General features: G+C 37.9%; 1 protein-coding gene across 1 annotated transcript in view; it reads right to left on the bottom strand.

Annotated features, from left to right (window-relative positions):
* LOC121518482 (replication protein A 70 kDa DNA-binding subunit-like) overlaps nucleotides 1-18,531 on the bottom strand; it is a 68,780-nt gene that overhangs the window by 8,065 nt on the left and 42,184 nt on the right. Inside the window, exons 14-16 of the mRNA XM_041800814.1 lie at nucleotides 6,543-6,719; nucleotides 6,304-6,411; nucleotides 6,045-6,131 (exon numbers count right to left, since the gene is read on the bottom strand). Coding sequence (XP_041656748.1) covers nucleotides 6,045-6,131; nucleotides 6,304-6,411; nucleotides 6,543-6,719 — 372 coding nt within the window. The remainder of the gene's footprint in view (nucleotides 1-6,044; nucleotides 6,132-6,303; nucleotides 6,412-6,542; nucleotides 6,720-18,531) is intronic.

Consider the following 18,531-nt stretch of genomic DNA (forward strand, 5'->3'; position numbering starts at 1 on the left):
TACAAAGTAAAAGTGGAAACAGTAATATCTAAGTCAATCAATAATATGCACCTTTAGAAATCATTTATGGCTAATTATTACGCAACAAGAGCTCCCTGTTCTTTTGAAATCTAATGTTGTTTTCACAAAGCTCACGTGAGAAACTTTTAGTTTCTGTTGATTTTTGCGGCCCCATCGGACAAAATGCTCATTTATTGCGTGTAAGTGTGTTTTTCCACAGTTTCTAATGGTAAAACACGATTCATTCAGAATTTCTAAGAAGAAAATGTAAAAGCAGCGAACAAAAAAGCTGCTTCAGCAGTGTGCTGTTTATGCTTGACGTCTGTGTTCAGTAGAAATGCAGACTGACTGTCTACAGACCTTCTGTCCAGATCCTGCATTCATTCAGACCATGCCACTGCTCATTAACTAGAAGGTTACAGATAAACAGATTGTGAAATCACCACGGATCATGGGGGCAGTATAGTAAACAGTTCAAACCAGATGAGCAAAACAGAAAGAGGAGAATAGGCTTTATGCAGACAACGTCACACAGCAGCCCCATGGGGGGCAGGTAGTGAATTCTGCATGGACAAACACTTCCAAAAAGTCCATGATTTGTTCTGTTTAGGACTATGCCAAGAATTCAAAGTGTGAAAATATAAACATTCTTAATTCTTAGGCTACTTCTGTGTCCTGAAAGTAGTGAAATATACAAGCAAAAAAAAGTTTACTCACTCACAGAGAACAGGGAGGAGTTAAAAAAGCCTCAATCTACAGCCTGGACGAGTGATGTCACACATCAATCCTGTATGGTCCGTTTGGTTCAGTAAAATTTTGTCATGGTTTAGCATCTTAAACCCTGATCTTACTCATCTCATGTCTGTTTTGCTTGTTTTGAATGGAAATCCATCTCTTTTTAGGGATCCCGATCGTTTGGCTCAGCTCAGTAGAGCTGGTTGCTTGGCTCCTAAACGGCTCCTCGTTTGGCACCAGTTTGACTTTTTAAATGTGGATTAAATAATAGCAAAGGATAAAGGAAAGGAGCTGGCACTCAAACTTGAGCTAGCTAGAGTGGTTCACGTTAAAGAGCTATTTCGTAGCACAGGCTCGTTTGTGAACGGTCCATCATGACTCGGTCTCTTACCCTACAAAGTTTATTGAGTTGATTCCATATCACCGTTTCAATTAAAAGCATGTTTGTGAAAGAATGAAGATTTTTTTTTATATAGTAAAGGGGCTCAAGTAGCCTCTGTAGCCTGGTATACACTGTGCAATTTTGGCCTGTCCCAGTCGAAAGATGACCAATTGTGGCGATATCTTTGGCCATGGCTCTAAAAGGATGGTCCAACATCGCTCTTTGAGACAGGTTGATAGTTTGCCATTTTTCATGGCCTAACAATCAAAGATAACCTGGGATAACTTTCTGATCGTGTCAGAAATGTGGGATGCCCGTCTTACAATGTGACTGCTGCAATGCTCTACGATTCCAACAAGGAGTAAAATCTTGATCCTACATATTTAAGCATATGAATGCTACAATTACAACTACTTTGTTGTTGCTTTGCTCCATTATTTACCGTGGCACTGGCAGCATAGATTGATGACACTCAATGATGTGGTGCACACTGTAGACGTTAATTTCTTGCATAGAGGCGTATGTCATAGCCTGTAATTCAGCAAGGTTTAATGGGACTTCAGGAGTAGTGCGAGACTGTGCCCTCTTGTGGATGAATTTACATTTTCAACCCTAACATAAAGTATTTGCTTGATTACATTGGTGATGACTGTTGTATCATTTACAACATACAGACCTGTATTCATACGTAACAGCAGCCTGTAATCAGTATGAAAGCTGTCACCTACCCCCCTGCATGGTTTTATGTGATTACAACTTAAGTGTGGAATTAATTTATTTAATTTAGTGCTGCTGGTAAAAATCAATTTGTATTTTCATAGAACTTTTAAAACCACACAGTTTCGAAGTGCCTCAATGAGGTGAGATGCACAAGTGCAATCACAAAGGTGATAACAAAAACTTGCATGCACAGAAAAATAAAAAATAACCTTCCCTACATCACATATTCAGTAACACAGCATGGTGCCAAAGTTATGAAAACGCTGACGTATAAATGAGTTTTTAGATGCTGTTTAAAACAGATCAGAGGTCCAGAGTTTAGGAGCTGCCACTTTGAAAGCATGATTGCTTCTGGATCTGAAACTCGAATGAGGAAGTGATAAGAAGCCCTGATTGGATGGTTGGACAAATTATCTTGCCAAGAGACCACTAATAATTTTAGTTTAGTTCCTAAGGAGTAAAAAACTTAGTCAAAGGATGTTAACACAATAAACACTGCCTGTAAGAGAAAAGATCTCTCAAAACAATGACTGATCAGCTATAAACTCATTCTAACCTCTAGCTCTGTAGTCACGCACAAACTTGAATGTGCCCTTTTATAATAAAGTGTTGATCACGCTGGTTTTATCATGTCTTTAACAAAGTAGAGTCAAATACCTCCACACAGTCAAGTCAAAATCAAAAGAAGCAGAATAGGCAGCTTAAGACTGAGCAGCTGTGTGATTTAATATTTATGCTTGATGACAGTAGGTGGTGGTTTATCCTCACTGCACTGCACCAAAATAATAAAAACAAGACAAAGCACACATTTGTAACTTTATTATTCCTGTAAAGCTCTGAAAAGTCATTATATTGTTCTATTTTTGTGAAAACACTGCTGGATGTCTGATCTTTTTTCTTGTGTTACACTCAAAAGTCTACAGGAAAGAACTGAGGCTGAGGCAGAAAGATGCTCTGAACAAGGAAATCACAGGCTCTCCTCTGTGTTCGACTTTTTGAGTTAAAAGCTTTGAAACAAAAACTTTGACAAACACCCGCTGAAAATAAATTCAGGATAAATTGATGAACCTTTCAACTTTGAGCTTGATTCAGCTCAGAGCTCAATTTGTCTGGAGTGTGGAATATTTAAATAATTATTTCTGAATCGTTCCTGCTGGGCCACTAACATCTCCCCCAGCATGACAACAATGAGACTTTGAATCGAATCGCTGGAAATATAATCCACACCTGTTTAGCACTTGATTTTCAGATCTGCTCCTCCTCATAGCAAGTACAGTCTCATGTTTGTAAATAGGTTAGACTCATTATAATGAATTTATCTTGAAATTAATTTATCACATTAAAGAGCTGTAAATTAAAGAGCTGAACAATCTGGGTGCAGATTTGGTGCTAAACATTACTTTAACACTCTCACACTTCCTAAATTAAACAGGAAAACAAAGCACAATGTAGAATTTAAGGAAAATACTATTATGAATTGTTTGTGGTTTTGTAAAACTGGGTATGTTTTAAAATTTCTTCATGCTCAATACTGTTTTTAAATCCCATTCAGGTTCTGTTTTAATAGGGTTGTCACAATTTATGCTTCAATTGCAATAAGGTAAAGGTCAATTTTAATTCATCAAATTTCTAAATCCCATTAACTATATGTTTTGGCCCTTAAAGCCCACTGTTGTAAAGCTGCTGTAAGGTGGCTGCAGCAGAATACTACTCCACATTGCTTCTTCCTGCTCTCACAGTGATGAAAATAATTCTTTGATTAACTTTACTTTTTTAACTTTAAAAACTTTCAAACATCCTGCTGCATGAGTCCTGAATAATATGCTCCTTGCTCCTTGTGTTATCTTTCTCTTAAGTTATACGATTGACTTTTCTATCCGTAGAAAGGCTGTTCGTTTGTGCTTACACTAATATTGCGCCTTTTTGTCTACTAACACTTCATGACCGTCTTCAGAATAAAAGCAGGTTTTGAAGCCTTAGAAGAAGTGGAGTACCCTTGGCTTTAGACAGTAAAACTAACAGAAAGGCATAACAAAAGACAAGATTTCTTAAGAAATATCTCAACTAAATTTGGAACCTCAGCTTGGTTCCTTACACAGTGAAAGATATGAACATGGACCCCTAAAAAGTGCAAATGCTATTGATAAACCAGGGATCACTGGATGTAAGTTAGCCATTTTGTACATGCACTCCTGCTCATTTTTTCATGTCTTACAGTGTTAAACACTGTATTTCACATCAAATTCAGTGATGGATTGCAATTAGGAAAACAAATTGTTGGACAGCCCTAGTTTTTAATGTTAGAAAAGTGCATAATAGGGCACGCAGATGGTCGAGTGGTTTAAGGCGCTACCCATGTACGTGGGCAGCCGGAGTTCGAATCCGGCCTGTTGCCCTTTACCGCATGTCTCTCCCTACTCTCTTCCCTGTTTCCGAGTCTATCCACTGTCCTTCCTCTATCCAATAAAGGCATGAAAAAGCCCAAAAATAAATCTTTAAAAAAAAGAAGTGCATAATAATGTTGTCGTAAATTAGCCGACATAGCAATATATTATTGAAAGTCTTTCAACACCACTGTATCTGATGGCCGTGACAGCCGTGATCTATCAAATGATAGAAGACTGTTGTTTACCGAACTGGCTGATTAGAATAAAGTATTCAACACTGCAGTAACACTGAAGTCAAAACACAATCTAAATGTTCATGCCCCACAACTGAGGAACCATTTGTTTTTAACAACCCCAAACTCTTCCTGCAGTGTAGCACAGATGGAAAAATGTCTATTTCTCATAATAGTCAAATACTCAAAATTTAGTTTGCTCTGTAGCAGTATTTGTAATGAAAATATATAATGGATTCATAAAGCATCTCTGTGTTAAGCACATTAGAATGCTAACATCTCATTTAACTTAAAGACTGAACCATTTTTTATTAGACTGCAGAAACATACATTATGAATTCCATACTTAACAGAACTTTTCTTTTGGGGACTTTAACAGTTTTTGAATTTTTGAAAAATGGCTTCTTACTGCTGTTTGGCGTTCCTTGTAGGTTTTCTTGAGGTCAGTATGCGGCCTGCTTACAGCTCATCCTACATCTCAATCATTCCACTCTGACTCTTGCTTTGTGCCCCAAGTAGCAAATTAGCCTCTGAATAATTAAGCTAATTAGGCTTAGACAGACAATTGTGAAATGCTAATTAGTGCCTAATTAAGAGCAATGAATTCACAGCTGTATTTGTTTTCTGTTATCCAATGCACACTGGCTTCATAACAACTCCCTTGTCACTGTGATACTAACTGAAATGATTTTGCATTTATGACCCACATTGTACTTTGGTGATGTTGCACTTTGCACATCATGTTGTGTGGCAATCGGTTGTTGTTGCTTATTCATTGATGGCGTGCAGCATGTGAACTAAATAACATTGAAGGTTTTAACAAAAAAAGGTGATTTGCATACAACTAGGATGACTCATGTTTCCTTTGTACTTTTCAGGGAGGAGTTTTTAACAAGCACATATCCTTGTGCACCTTTATTCAAGTCACTATTTGTGGAGCATCCCTTTACCTCCTTCTGCTACCAGCTTGTTTTAAAGGTTGCTGCTAATCAGAGCGTAGTTTGTGCCAATCAAAATACTAAATCTGTAAACACTGCAGGCTCTGCCATCTCATCATGTTGTAACCATCAGACTTCATTTGTCTCCGACTTGACAAAGGAGGTGTTGCTTGGATCTGACAAGAACAAAATCCTGTGGGGTTGGCAAATATTCAGTGCAACAATTTCCAACCACAATGGAAGGATTAAAAGGTGGTTTCTGTAATAAGAAAGACGCTCTGGTAATGTACCATAGCTGGCTCCTGTTTTGTGGAGTTGATTTGAAATTTACCTACAATAAGACTATTCACTGATTTTATACCACCACTTGTTTGCAACCGTGGCTATATTTATACATATTCATATATTAGAGTCCAGGTAAAATAAAATGCCTGCTGCTTTATTCGTTCAGAGCAGTGACAAGAAAGCTGTTTATAAAAGAAGCCAATCATAGGTCAAGGACTCCAGTGAGGCAGAGTATACTTCAAACATATCCTTGAAGCTTTCAGGACAATGATGAGCACCATCACGTTATTACATTCTGGCCGTTCATTCCTGGGAAACTAAAACGTGAATCAAAACCTATTGTGCGCCGTTTATATTTACTTACGTTGTACGTCTCCAACTTGACTTTGTTTTTGAAGACGTGAGTTGTGTAGTTGGCTTTCTGAAAGACTTCATCAAAGGCAGCCTCGTCCTTTGGAACAAAGACAAACACAAAACCAGGTAAACACAGAGTCAAAAGGTTTACAGGAAAGTCTGTTATAGTTAACCCTCCAAGCCCAAGAGGCTATTTTCTTGTCAATTGTAGACAAGCTGGTTTAAGGAGAGCTGTGTGCTGTTGCAAATTGTGTTTGTGTGTCTCTCACTGTGTCTCTAAGCTGTCCCAGCATTTCTGCGCTGTGACCTAACAGGACCTCAGCTGTCTCCTGGAAGCATGTCACCCACTGGTTATCCCCGAAGTCTGCCAAGTTGGCCTGAGAGTCAGACAGACAGACAGGATGATGAAGGCGCCAGAGATTATTCATGTGTATATGCGATCACAGAAGTGGCAATATTCCTCAAAGTCAGTGATGCTGTGTTAATGATGGGAAATGTGCACACTTACAGAAAGGAGGAGTCTGTATTTGAAGTTGGGGAACTCTCTGTTACACTTTTCGCAGTGGTAAAATCCGTTCTGCTGGTCTATGACCTTCTTGTTGCAGCCATCAGATGGACAGGCCTGGTACAGACAGTTCTCCTTACGAATGTACACCACCGTCGCCACGCAGCTGAAATAATCCGCCTGAGAAGAGAGGAAAAACGGTAGGAAATCTAATTATAGGCACAGGGTGGCAAAATCAGTAAAAAAGACACAATCACAAAAAAATCTAAAGTGCTGCAACTTTAGCGCCTAAAGAGGTTGTGATTATTTTGCAGAGGAGAAACAAAACCTGCAGAGCAAGTGGCATGCCGGGAAATCTTCAAAACTCCAAACAACATCATCTCATTATAGAAAATGTTTTCACTGAGAGATGTTTATCTTATTTTCCATAAAACCAGAGGTTCCTGGAAATGTGGAAATGAATACATTTCTCAGCATAACTCAGAGCGCTGCATTAAATGTACCACTTTGGAAACTGGAGCTGCATCTGTGAAACCACCCCCACCAGAGCTGGGAGAGAAGACAATGTAACAGTATGATTCACCAGCTCATTACCATTGGCCCTCAAAAGCATGATTCTAGTCACTGGAAATGTGAGATATTGATAGAAGACAAGACAACAGCCGCAGGAGGAAGGAAATGATGATAGAGGAAAAGTCAGGGTGCCGGTGTAATGGATCATCTCGTTCCCCTGTTTAAGTGACAGTGCTCTCCTTGGTGTATGCTGAATATGTTGATGTGCAGATGATAAAAACATGAAGCTTGCTGTAGCAGTTCTTGTGACAGCTGTGTTTCATTAAAATCTTATAGTAGTAGAGCCATCTAGTTAGGTTTTTGGAGTCTTTAGCCAAACTGTGTTGGCAAGATGTTTTCAGCTGCATTTTAAATGAGAAAAAAATTATAATTTCAACACACAGTAACACATTCTCACTTAAGGTCTGCAATTAGAGAATGCAACACAGAACAGGGTTTTCTTAAATCAAGATGTTGAAAATGTGAGACACCAGGCAGGATAACACATAAATATAAATAAAACTGTTTAGTTTGAATAGTGTGTGAAGAGGAATGACAACCTGACTCTAAAAACTGGAAATCTTACAAAAACAGTTATGGTCAAATGCAATTTCAGAGTAAACAGAGATGCTGGTAGACAGAAATGAGGAAATTACTTTTAGCTAGCAGATGTACATATTGTGAAAATTAGGGCTGATACGGTGCCCAAGTTTAACAAGTTAGACAATGCTAACAACTGAATTAACAGCAATTTCATGAATTTAAGTTAATCTATGGGTTGAGTGAAAACATGGGCTGTACTGTACATGTAGAGCAGACTGGAGATAAACTAACTTTGATTGGCTGTGGTTGTTTTGCTTCCTTCCTCAATTAGCTTTACCAATTCACCATCAGTTGTTCATGTGAAAATCCACCGTGTGTGTGAGCCTGGCTGCCCTTAAGGTTCATCCCACACAACAGGATATTGTTTTAAAGCTGTAATGTTTATGATTTTAAATTAGTACAACCTTTTCATTCTTATATGCAGTTTAGATAACTCCTAACTAACCTTAAACCCCAGGATGTTTCTCAGTTCAGGGGAAATTGGGCTCAAAATTGGCCTGATTATCTTGTAGTGGGTACCTCCTTAAAGCTAGCAGACTTCAGCACTGTGAAAATAAAGCCAGCATGTTTCGCTGCCCCATTTATGAACTCGCAAATGACTTTAATCTAATTTTGGATTCTGACCCTGTCTGAATAGAACTAAAAACTAAAACTACCACCTGGTGTTTATTTGTCTTAAAAAGGTATACAACAGAGGTAGAAAGTAACTAATAACATTTACTGAAATTACTGTAATTGAGTACCTTCCCTGTACTTGCACTAGGGCTGTCAAGATTAATCACATCAATCGCAATTATCCATGAGTTACATTAACTATTTTCATTGCGATTAATCGCATACTTTAATGTCCTTGTCAACACTCCTTGGTTAAACCCCTGCGGCGTCTCCTAGCAGCCACAGTGATGTAAAATAAGCACCCTACTACTCCTAAATGTCTCATTTCACTTTAAAGTAAAAAGTCCTCTGAACTTGTCTTTCTTTCTGTTGCCTTATCTCCTGTTCAATCCATAAGTTCTTTTTTCCATTATTAAGTTTATGTCATAATCTTAGATCTACCAATAAAAGCAAGACTGTATCTAAACAGGAAGTCTATTACCCTCGTTTTTTTTAACCAATGCTGATAACAGATTAAAAAAAAACATTTTTTTTCCAAATGCTTTTTTCAAAAAGAAGTTTATTTATGTTTTTTGTACATCTGGGGCTAAAAGAGGTTAATATGTAGAGAGGAAAGATATTTAAAATTATTCAAACTGACATCACTTGTTATTTATTATTTTTTTCAAACCCTAACTAGAACATTTGTGCACAACATGAACAAACACTGACACAATTTGGTCTGAAATCCAATCCATTCATCTCTGAGCACAGTGGATGCATGTGAAAAGTTTGAAGAAAATCCCTTAAAGCTTGCTTGTGATACCAAGTTCATAGGTAAGAGACAAAAAAAATGCGAAATGATTTTAACCTTACTTCCCAAATTTGACCAGATCATCCTTAAATCATAGACGGCATGTATGTAAGGTTTGAAGAAAACCCCTTAAGGGGTTTGTGTTCACAAGAATGGATGGATGGAGGCAAGGACAAACGGAAGTTTGCCTCCAGCCTCAGCCATCGCTATCCACAGTTTGTTTAGAAGTTAAAACATTTTCCTTTCAAAAACTTTACAGATCAGCTCAAGCACAGAATAAGGCCTGTTTTTGTCTCATTCTGATTTGCACAACAAGAAAAAGAAGGATAGAATCCTTTTTTTGTCTCAAAGGTTTTCACATTCACAGGATGTGCTCTGTTATTACAGAGCCTTGAGTTTCTTTTTAGATAGACTGTTGCTGATCTTTTCCGATGCGGAAATCTTAAAAAGGTATACAACAAGTAGAACACAACAAAAACTTCAAAGAGTGTGTTATGTAGGAGGCTGAAACTTGGTCGATGAACAAGACACCAGGTGGCTCCGGCTGAAAGAACACAATGAATCACTAGTCAAAACTTAAGAGTCAAAATTGTATGACAGTGGTCGGGTAGGATGACCAATATCACACCAAACTATGTGTCATACTACTTTTGTCGAGGTAGAACAGCTGATCACCATGGGGGGTAACTGCTGCCCACCATAAACAAAAACATGTTTCCAATGGTCTTTGAAACTTTCATAAAAAAATGTTGACTATAAAAAAAAAAAAAAAAACCTTTGTCAGCGCTATAACATATGAATACTATGTCCCAAGATTATTTTAGTGAGGCAAGGCAAGTTTGTTTACAGAGCACCACAGAGTGATGAATAGTCCTTTAACCTATTGAAAACAGCATTAGGAGCACTGTTAGGCGACAAATCTTAAGTGTTAAATGCAAACAAAAGCTCTGTTTAGCCAAAGTGATTTTCTCCCAAGGCGGCATTTATGCAGTTGCACTTATTTGAGTAGGAAGCTTGAACTCTGTAGGTTGTTTTCTGAACCAAAAACAAGCCATATTGATTTTTTTCTTATACGTGTAGAGAGTAGAACAGCATACATTTAGGTTTGAAGAAATAAAGGACAACAAGTTTTAATTGCTCATTTCAGGAGATGTATAACACTCTTTAATTCTGTTTTTAAAGCATTTTTGAGTCTCTTCAGTCTCCTTACATTACTAAGATCAAAAACAACAATGAAAACTGAATAGTCTCACATTTAAGACTTTTAATACTTTGTAAAAGCCTTAATTTTGGCTAAATTGATTTCTTAACTTTTGTGAACATCAGCTCATTGCATCCTCTGAGCTGCACGGTTGATGTGGAAGTAGGCAGAGGATCACTGATAGCATATACAAACATTAGAGATCTGAATCTTTACGTTATCTCAAGATTCAATTTGATTATGATTCTTTGGGGCCATGATTCAATTCAGAATCAATTTTAGATTCAAACCAAACCTATTTCACAACACATTCTCTATTTCTCATAAAGAGGTGATCAATTTAGCATCTGCTCCAGTCTGTTGTGCAGTAAGGGGCTGTATGTCGTCATTTGACATTTAAAAGCTTAATAATATGTGCTCAAAATACCACTTTTTCTTTAGCATATCTGTAGCATTTTTTATCATCCAATTGCATTTATAGCAAAGAAAATAGCAGTTCATGCTTAAATTATGACATATTTTATTATGAATAATATTAATGTGGGCTTAAGCAGGAAAGGTATTTACCATAAACTCATCTGAGGAGAAAAAACAATCATAAATCAAAAGCCTTCATTGTTGACAATCCTGAAGGAGAGAAGGTGTTACGTTTTTACAAGTGATAATGATGATCAGTGACTTATCAGCTGAAAGAGTCACCAGTTGTTTTAGCTTCAACATACAACTCTCCACATGAAACCACACTGTTCAGCAGTTGTTGGCTGACATTCACTCTGGATGAAAGTGTCTCGAAGATGTGAATTCGAGTATATGAACCATTCCTGAAACAGGCTAACATTACTTTGGTTTAGCGCAGCAAGCAGATACGTCGGGTCAGAATTTCCTCACCTAGGATTGTAGAAATCAAAGTGAGTCTTGAAACTTTTCTTTTGGGTAAACAGGGCTGGCTGAGTAACTCAGGGATCCATAGACCGTGCAGGCAGCACATAAATGTGTCAGGCACAACACAGCAAACAGTACCGATACTAAGAGCTAGCGCTGCTAATGCAAACAGGGCTGGTAACGAGCCATACACCTCCTGAAGCATCAGTGTCTGAGACGGCACACAGAGGAAAATAATTGCAGAGTGTCTGCAGCTGAAAGTACATGCAGAGTGCAGTAAAGTACAATGCTTAACAAATTTATTAGACCACCTGTCATATTTGACTCTAAGACCATCCAGCATCATGAAGTGCTTTAAAGCAGACTCTTTCATTTTCACTGAGCTCTCCATGTTTTACCATTTTGAACAGCAATGAGGAATTTCAAACTGAATTCACCTTTTTATACCTAAATTTGAGCCGGCTCACTGGGCTTCTCTGAGAAGTCAGAAATTAATCAAGCATAACATTCAACCACTAAAACTCATTTTTCTGTTCACAAATGCAAGTAAGTAACTATAATTTGACATATTATTCAAGAAATAATATGTGCCTTACTATTTTTTTAGGTTTTTTGTAAATCACTAAATTTGAAAATTCATGGATAACAATAATTATTATATTTTAGCATTAAAAATATCATTTTGGTTAAAGAGCTTCGACATATTGGTGTATTAGCCATTGCAGAAACATAAAAAATGATTTTGGTTTTACCAGTTTTTACCAGTGCTATTAATTTGGGGCAGCTGTGGCATAAACCTTATTTTGGGTGGTGGTTTAATAAATTTATTAAGCACTGTACATTTAAAATATCAATTCTTGGACATTTTGAATCAATTCTGAATCGTAGACATTAATATATGCGATTCTGACGTGAAACGATATTTTTCCGGCACCTCTTAAAACAGGGGTGTAAAACACAATCACAGCAGGGGCCGGATTCTGGATTCAGGACTAACCTAAGGGCCTAACAGGGTCAACATTTTAACCATAAACAGTCAATCTTGTTTGACCAGTAATAAATCATGAAAAAAAAAAATCTAAACACTGATGATAAATGATTTTGACATTTAAAAAGTTAAAAAAAGATAAGTTTAAAGGCTCAGAATCTGCGAAAAGTAAATTTATTAGTTCAAAAAGCTAAAAACATGAAATTGAAATTGAAAAATAATGTTTTTTAATGGCAAATATATCAATGGGTTAGGGTTAATTTTGAATCAAAATATGATTCAAAATTTTAAATTGTTAGTCTAAAAGGTCAAACTTTGAGATAATGAAGTCAGAGTTTGAAAATATGAGTTAAAAAACAAAATAATTGGTTAAAAAAAGTCAAAATATCACCTAAATAGATTTATGAATCTTAAAGCTCAAAATATTATGAGATGTCAAAATTATGTGTTGAAATGCTTGAAGTCAAAAGAAACAGTCAAAATCCTAAGTTTGAGTCCTGATTGTGAGATGCTAAATTGAAAATCTTATATTAAAACACTAATTAATATTCTTCTCCCACATTCCTGACTTCTTATCTAACCATTTTTACTTCTTTCTTCTACAGATTCCGTGTCTTAACAAGGATATCTTAAATCATCAAGGATAAGTTCACATTTTTATACTCGAGGAAATCTGCAGACCTCATACTGATGGGCCAGTTATAACAGAAATATGAGATCATCTTGCAGGCCGGATTTAACTGTTCAACGGGCTGGATTTGGCCCCTCGGCCTTGAGATTGACACCTGTGTCTTAAAACATACTTGGTAACAGGATGGTGCTACTGTGAATGAAGATCAGTGGGGCGGTAAGGGGGGATGGTTTGTGGCATCATGCTCGGGCATGGTATGAAATTATCATGCCTAATGTGGAAATCCCTGAATAGGAAAACATTTATATGACCTACAAAAGGAAACAAGACCTTGGGCAACAAGACTGGTGATTTCTCTAAAGTTATTTTTAATGTCTGTATCTATTGCCATGGGGTAGGTGTCAGTTGGAGTGACTTACAGCACACAAAAGAAACAGCCTCCTTTTATATTTTCTACAACAGATCTTAATAATGAATGCTAAATCTCATAGACTGTTTAAATAGATCATGATGAGGTTTTTATTCAGGGTATGTAAAGAAAATCTAACACTGGATTTTATAATTTTTAAGACCTTTTTAAAGACCCTCTTCATACATTTCAAGACTAATCACATCTTCAAATTCTAACCAGTTAGGTTAACGACACACATGCATATATGTTTTGTGTTGATAGAAAGACAAGAACGTGACAAAAAGTAAAGAAAATGCCAGTTTAATTTTTTATTGTAGTATGTTAATTAAAATTTCTTGGAACATTTTGAGACTAGACTATAAAATAAAAGACACAAACGCCACAAGATAGCTACAGGGAAGGTCTTATTTTCAAATCAAGTGGCCTAAAAGTAGCTACCCTTAAATCTAGAGGTATCTATTCACAAACAATGCTGTTAAAACTAAAAAAAAAGAACAGACTGCAATTAGGTATTAGGAAAAAAGGTATGCCAACTTCAGAATCTTTAATTCTTATTTAACACATGTAAGTCAGTATCCACTTTATTGTTGCAGCTGATCAGCCATAGCTCACAATAATTGAGCTGTATTCATTTCAGAAATTTATCTCCATAAGTCTATTAGAAACTCAGGTCAGATCCAGCAGAGTTTCAACGTGTGATTGAACCCAAACATAAAAAACAAAAGCAGAAAAACTAGTCTATAAGCCCTTCAGATGAAAAGGCTATAAATTGAAACAAAAAGTTCAAAATTGTTTCAAAAGTGTTGCATTCAAGACTTTTTAATACTTGTTGAAAGCCTTAATTTTGGCTGAACTAATTTATCAACATTTAATACTTTTTAACACCCTGTTATCAGGAAAAAAACACTTGAACTGAGACAAACTGCTTTGTTAACAGCAGGTGCCAAAATCAACACAAACAGGAATTCCTCACAGGGCGTTTATGCGCTTGTCAAGGGCATTCAAATCATCAAATCATTCAAGGTAAATAACAGCTACCAGATTTGCTGGTCTCGACAAAGGCCCTTGTTTACATCCATCCCTGTGTTTACCTGTCCCCTTTCTAAATGCCTTTACAACTCCTTCATTCATGACTCATTTAAGCCTTAAACAATGGAACCACGAGGAGATAAAATTAGCATCAGAACATACAGTATGCAGGACTTGTTGATGGTGTATTTTGATTGAGTCCCTTCTAAAGTTCTGGGATGCACGAAAACCTTTGAGTGAATAATCCCAGGCAGATGGTCAGTTCTCATCCAAATGTCTTAGTATGATTTGGCATTTGCTTGTATAGTCAATATTGGTATTTTTAAATCCTAACTTTTCAGCAAATGTCATGAAAATAAAGTCGATCAAACTGGAGTGGAAAAAAGGAGAGAGATGAAAAGGAGTGAAAGTGTTCCTTCCAGAGCAGACAGGAGGACATCTTTCAACATTTAAAGGATGCGAATAAGCTGCTTAGGGTGAGCAGAGACACAAAATCTAAAGTAAAATACATTCATATCAAGCTTGGCATCATCAGTAAAACTGCTGCCAACCAGTCAGTCCAGCTGGTAGATGCATGCTGTTTACACATCTCTATTTGACTTCCAAACAATCTTGGAACAGTTTAAAAAGAGAGCAGAGGGAGTTTGAGAATTCTATGCATAATAGATGTGAGATGAGACGAAATCTCTTTCTTCCTCTCTAATACATAAATTGTGCTCATGTACACACACAGGCACGCACTCACACATTTGCAGCCATGCAAGGTTATATGCAAAGATCTAAACTTAAACATCTGCAATACAGATATAATGACACTTTTGAATTTAAATGAGTCTACCCAGTCAAACAGGATCACATTAAAATGCATTAATATTGGCATAATTTAAACTGATATTAGCACCTTAAGCGTCAGAACTCACACTGCTAAAATCAACAGCTAAAAAGGAAAGAAATGCTAATTCTGAGGGAAAAAGGCTATTCGCTCATCCTGTGGAGGGGCGCAGCATTCGATTTCCATAAATATAAATGTAAAGAATGCACACAGTAGATGAACTGGGTCTCACTGGGAGGAAGCATGCCTGCATACGCACAAACACTGGTACAACAAACTAACATACATGTGCAGGCACTAAAGGAGAAAGATGGTAAGAAACCCCAGAAAAATCCTTTTCCTTTTCCTGGCATCACCCAGAGGGTATTTCTGCTACCAGGAGAATCGGCCTTGAACAAGATGTTGGAATAAGAGCCAGAATTTAAAATGAAATGCTTTAAAATGCATTCTGAAACAACAACTACAATCTCGAGCTGGGCCAGACTCATTACTAATGTTGGCCTAAATGAGTCTATCAAAGAATATCTTCAGGATGCTGGCCAAAATTTACAAACACACACATTGCAATGCTCTTCCTTGGTTTTATAGCCCACACTTCATGTTTAAGAGTTCAGTAAGGGCGGCTGATTTGAAAAGGCCATTGTGTTCCCAGCATCCCTTGTGAGATAGATGATGCTCTCCTTTGTCCCCATGACCTCCACAGATACTGTCAGTCAGACTTAGAGCTCTGTGACACTTTCCTCCCGCCAGCTAACAATGACTCACAGCCTCATAATCTGTCCACCCATCCATCCACCCAGCGCCCATGCCACACAGCAAGACCTCCCTGTTCAAAACACTTACTAAGGAGCTTTTTTTAATTAGGAGAACTTTACCCGTTAGCAACAGCCCTCTCTCCCGTCAGCGCTGCACTCCCATGTTTCCGCCCGCCTGCCTGCCTCATCATATTTCACAAACTTGGGTAGATTGGAGCGCTGCAAGGCTGGAGAGGTGGGAAGGTGGGAAGGAGGGTGCATGTGGCAGGCGGGAAGATGCTTTCTTTGGGGGGGGCGCTGTCAAGGGCTCATGATGTTGGCAGACACTACGCAGAAGACAGAGGTCAGAAGGATCTGGACCACAGAGATTCAATCACAACCGGACCACTCTAAATAAATCCCCTATCATCTCTCTGCTTCTTATGTGGCATTTCTGTCTCTCCCTCTGTATTCCAGTGTGTACACAGAAGCCTTGGGGCAAAGTCTTAACCTTAAGTACACTGAGGAGAACCTGGAGGAGCAGCATGACTAATGCTGCACAAAAAAACAGATACACAAAAACGCTCAGAGACACACTTACGCACAAATACGTGTTCAGAATCACCTAAGATTCATACGCACACACCTCTGATATTCTGAAAATAGTTTTTTATTCTTATCACACCAAATCCCTGTGTCACCTCTGGCACCTAAATGCAATTAAAATTTGTATGTGGAAGGGCAACCAAGTGAAAATCTACTTCACATAATTGACGTTGCTGCACATGCCAACCTTAATGCTTGTCCCAAAACCCCAAAACATGCACGCGTGCAAACACACATGCAGCTGTTTTAATTAGAAATGGCTTGTACACATTCAAACACACAAACAGAGTCACAGTCACGCACAGGCATGGAGGAAAACAGGTAGAATGTCAAATTAGGTTCCTTCAAACTACAAGCTAATGACTTGGATTCCATTATTAGAGCCAGAGCTGCAGACTCAGAGTAGATGATAGACGGCTTCCTCAAAGCCGTTCAATTACAGAAACGGTTGGGGGTACACAGGCATAGGAGGAGCATGCAGGAGAAGACAAAAAGAATAAGAAAAGGGGGAAATAGTGTTAAAGGGGAGAAGAAAAAGGAGCTTGAATTATTTACACATTTTCACCTTTCAACCCCACATGCCCTCTGCCAATCTATGTCCTATTCTCACAATCCTGCGTCAATTTTCTTTCTCCCCATACCACTGCTCTTCTTATGTCTCTTGAACTTTTCAATCATACAAGGAAGGTTTTTTTAATGCCCGTTGAAAAAATTCAGAAAATCTGAATGTGTGAATGCAAACAGATGAAGTTTTTATCCTGACTTTACCCAGACTTCCACTCCTTCACGTAAAACTTCTAAACAGATGGAGACATTCAGGAAAATGGGTTCATATCATGTGATTTGTGCAATTTTTGTGCCAATTCACACCACACTCAGCTTTTCAGAATGTTCATTTCTACTCATCCATTGTACTTGAATATGTTTGATTCACCTACCACCAACAACCACCCTCTAATGCCATGAGCCAATCACATTTCTTGTAGTTATACAATGCACTCCAATATCCAAACTTCACATGTTTGGCTATGGTTATGTTCTGTGCATGCATGCTTCGTCTCAGAGCTGAGATGCTCCAGACACTGTGTACCATGGAGCTTTGAGGTTCATCACTAACTTTAAAGCCCTCACCCATCACCGTTTGTTTTATGAACATGTGGGGTGGTCTTCTTTGTCTTCACGTAGTCTAAAACACTGGCATATTCTTATCTACAACGCTATTCTGTCGTTTTCCTTCCTACCTTTGGACCTGCATCAAGTAGAAGTCTGGAACTTAAAATCTCCATTCTCGGGAGCTTTATTATCACCTGTCCCCAGGGTCCGAACTGAACTGGGAAAAAGGCATTTAAATTTCCTGCTCCCTCTGCCTTGAATGATATACAGAAGGCCCTAAAACTTAGGTAGCAGGTCTCATTGAAAGCTTTAAGAGGGGGCTGGTTGACTTGGAGGGAGTCACATCTGGCTGCAAAACACACCTTGACCTTGTGCTCCAGTTTAGTTCAGTTGGTAGAAACAGGCACCCATATACAGAGGCTGCAGTCCTGAACGCACTGGTTGTGGGTTTAAATCCCAATCCTAGTGCATGTTTATCTTTTCAACACTCTCTCCTCTGTCTACCTTCATTTGTCCTATGACGTTAAGGCAAAAGCCCCAAAAAATAATCTTTGACAAAAAACATGGTCTTGAAAACAACCTTGTTGAAAAATTTGAGTACAATGAATTCCAAAACGCTCTTTTAATGTCACATCAAGCCTGCTGAGATACTGTATCTTCTCATGTCTAGCAGGGAAAACCTGCTGCTATAAGGGCCATGTGAAAATCAACCCAGAAAGATTTAGGGGCAAGTTTTCCAGAGACTTTCTAGAAATTTTCAGGGGTACATATGTGAAAAACTAACAAAAGGTATCAGTCTGGCTTTTCTCCAATATCTCAATTTTAAAAAATCTCCATCAGAGTCACTTTCCTAAGTGTTAAGCCCTATGGGCTTCCTCTACCTCAAACACATAATTAGAAGTTTTTTATTAAAACAAAACTCTTCTTCAAGCTTTTTGTCAGTGGCTTCTAATTAAACGTGAGGGTGAGAGAGACAAACTGGAAGTGAACCTAATTAATTA

The sequence above is a fragment of the Cheilinus undulatus genome, linkage group 12 (genome assembly GCF_018320785.1).
Source record: "Cheilinus undulatus linkage group 12, ASM1832078v1, whole genome shotgun sequence".
NCBI lineage: Eukaryota > Metazoa > Chordata > Actinopteri > Labriformes > Labridae > Cheilinus > Cheilinus undulatus.